Raw genomic sequence first — 3,032 nt, forward strand, 5'->3', positions numbered from 1 at the left:
ACAAGTAGATCTGAAAAAGTGGACTATGCAACTTAATTTGTGTCAAACCAGGTTTTGATGGCGCTTATTGGACTAGGATAAAGTTCCAACATAAATATGAAAGGAAATTAATTCTTCTTTTTACCCAATTGCTCATTTCCAAGTGAAATGACCAAAATGCCCCTGCGTGAGTTAACTCCCGCAACATGAGTTAACTCACTCTAGTGTAAATCTCTGCGTGAGTTAACTCACGCAAATTTAACACTAGCGTGAGTTAACATGTGTAGGGGTATTTTGGTCAGTTCAGTTGAGAATGAGCAATTTTTTTTGGGTAAAGAGCAGAATTCATAGGAAATTTTTGATTGGGCCTCACATGTTTTAAACTAAATACAACTAAAAATAATTGAATACAACTAAACAATTAATTTTCAAAATAAAACTACAAATATTTAATAACTAACGTAATATTTTACAAAAAATTTATAATTATTGGTGAAAATATTTTCTAATTTTTTAACATTAAATGTTATAATGATTATTGGCTCAATTCATTTGAAATTCGTGTTATATATATAAGAAAAATTTGCAAACGGCGTAATTCAGAATGGAAAAATCATTTATCCTAGGGATTTGGGTGGGGGGGGGGGGAATCAGTGGGGGTATATATAAAATATATGCCTTACAAATTTGATTCGAAATTCCTTATGAGAGGAGTTGGTGTGGTATGTCATAGTTGCTAACGAAGAAATCGATATATATTAAGAGTAATGGAGGTAGGACATGCCTCCCATAGGAGAGAGCGTCTCTGACGGTTGCAGGAGGAAGGTGGTGTTCCTCCGGGGCGTTGGGGTGCTAGAAGACGTTGTGGTGATGTCGAGCATCAGCCGGAGCAGCAAAAGTATATGGACATGGAGCAGGAGCAGCCTGATGTGGAATTACAACATATGGAGGAGCAGGAGCTTGAGGAGGAGCTGCATGCTATGGACGAGGAAATGAAAGATGGCGAGCCACGACGAAGGCGAAAGAAGAAGGAGAAGGTGGTGGATCCTGAGCCACTGGATGACTATCCCGGTGGCCCACATGAGACTGGCCTGCTGTGGAAGTACCATGTGCACGTGGCCAGGAAGGCGGCTGATGGCGTGGTATTTATTAATGTTAAATTCACTTTAAACTCAATTAATGTTAATCTGTGTGAAAATGATGTTGATATTTGTGAAACTGCTTGTTTGTGTAATGTTAAATCTGTTTGTGAAGCCATAAGTTTAAACTCACTTTATTAATTTGAATTATTTGCAGTGGCGTGGAAAATTAAAATGCATCAGCAACAGAAAGAAGATAGAAGTGATGCATGATGAAGAAAATAAATCTATCATGGCTGGACGGTGGTGGGAGAACAGATTGCATGCCACAGACCTTGGTTGGCTCCAGGATACCAGCTACATCATGATTGACCATGATCTAATTTATGCCTTTGTGGGGAGGTGGCACGAGGAGACTTCCAGCTTCCAGCTTCCATTTGGGGAAATGAAAGTCACACTTGATGATGTGGCCTCTTTGCTGCATATCCCCATTGATGGCATGCTCCTGTCCCACGGGTCCATATCACGGGATGAGGCGGTGGAATGGATGGAGTTGTACTTGGGATCTAGTACGGGTGATGCTCTTAAAGAGGTCGAAAAGACCAAAGGTGCACATTGTCGATTTGTCTACTTGGAGGAGATATTCAAGGATCGTTTGAAGGAGAAGAGCGATTTGGCGGCCGAGTATGGTGTGACTGAGGAGGTGGAGAGGTTGCGGGACCAGGCAGGCTGTCCGCATATATTTGCTATACTTGGTGGGGATCACGATCTTCAGTGACAAAAGCCAGTGGGCTGTGGATGTTGTCTACCTGAAGTACTTCAGAGACCTTGATCTTGTTGCTGGTTATTCATGGGGAGTTGTGGCACTAGCTCACTTGTATAAGGAGCTCAACAATACTACACGTTGGAACTGCAGTCAGGTGGCAGGATATCTGACTTCGTTGCAGGTATAAATTAAAAACTATGTTTTATTTTTTAAAATGTAAATGTATATGGTTTGTATATTTATATGTGGTTGTCTTTGGTGCAGGCTTGGGTGTTTCATCACTTCCCAAGTATGGGAAGCGCAAGGATGTTTGGGAAGGATATATAGAGAATCGGTATCCACACGCGATGCTTTTTTTTACCACTGTCTGGTTTAGGCACAGTGGACAACTACAGAAACTATCTAGATGCATTGGATTTGACGAGGGTTGTCATGACCCAATATGGAGTGCACCGTCATACACGTCAGTTTGAGCGGGTCGGCCTTTACTCTGGATGGCTGAGATGCGGAGAGCGCATGGTGAGATATCTGCCGAAGAGGGTGTTTCGTCAGTTTGGGTGGTTTCAGACCATACCGAGACATCCCATTGAGAGTGCACCTGTTGATGTTAATTTGGCGGAGATCACAAACCGCTTTCGGCGTGCACTTGATTATGCGCTGACACCTCAGATGTTGGGAGAGACTGCAATTCATGGTGTGGAGGCAGTAGATGGATACATCGAGTGGTTTTACCAGGTGTCTCATCCACACATGATTCTTCCAGACATGCCGGTACCGGTACCAAGGCCACCAGAACGTGAGGTCCTTGATGCGCGAGCTGCTCAGGAGGATGGAGACCTTGGGTACTTACAACTTAGCGGAAAGATGAGTCGCATCAGAGACCACATCTATGTTGTGATGAGAAGTGGTCTGGTGCCGAAAGGGACTGAGGAATGACAGCATTTGGAGGATGCGTTGAAAGAGGTGCATGATGGGAAAGTTTACCGTCGTCAGGGAGCTACTGAGGGTGGCAGGGGTGCCAAAGGTGGTGGCAGGGGTGGTGGCAGAGGTGCTGGGGTGTAGTTATTAGGGGCTGATAATATTGTATTTTATGTGTATGTTTGAACATTTTGAATTATGTAACACTTGGATAATTTTTAATGTTATGTAATCTTGGATAATTTTTAGGCTAAAATATGGTTTTGGTCCCTGCAAATATGTTTCGTTTT

General features: G+C 42.8%; 1 protein-coding gene across 1 annotated transcript; it reads left to right on the forward strand.

The window, feature by feature from the left end:
- The first annotated feature begins 887 nt into the window (after positions 1-887).
- On the forward strand, positions 888-2,760 carry LOC112418152 (protein MAIN-LIKE 1-like). Its single transcript, XM_024774430.1, has 5 exons — positions 888-1,121; positions 1,276-1,769; positions 1,834-2,005; positions 2,089-2,113; positions 2,201-2,760. Exons 1-5 carry the CDS (start codon positions 888-890, stop codon positions 2,758-2,760), a joined length of 1,485 nt encoding a protein of 494 aa, XP_024630198.1.
- The last annotated feature ends 272 nt before the right edge of the window (positions 2,761-3,032 follow it).

Source organism: Medicago truncatula, chromosome 1 (assembly GCF_003473485.1).
Source record: "Medicago truncatula cultivar Jemalong A17 chromosome 1, MtrunA17r5.0-ANR, whole genome shotgun sequence".
NCBI classification, from domain to species: Eukaryota; Viridiplantae; Streptophyta; class Magnoliopsida; order Fabales; family Fabaceae; genus Medicago; species Medicago truncatula.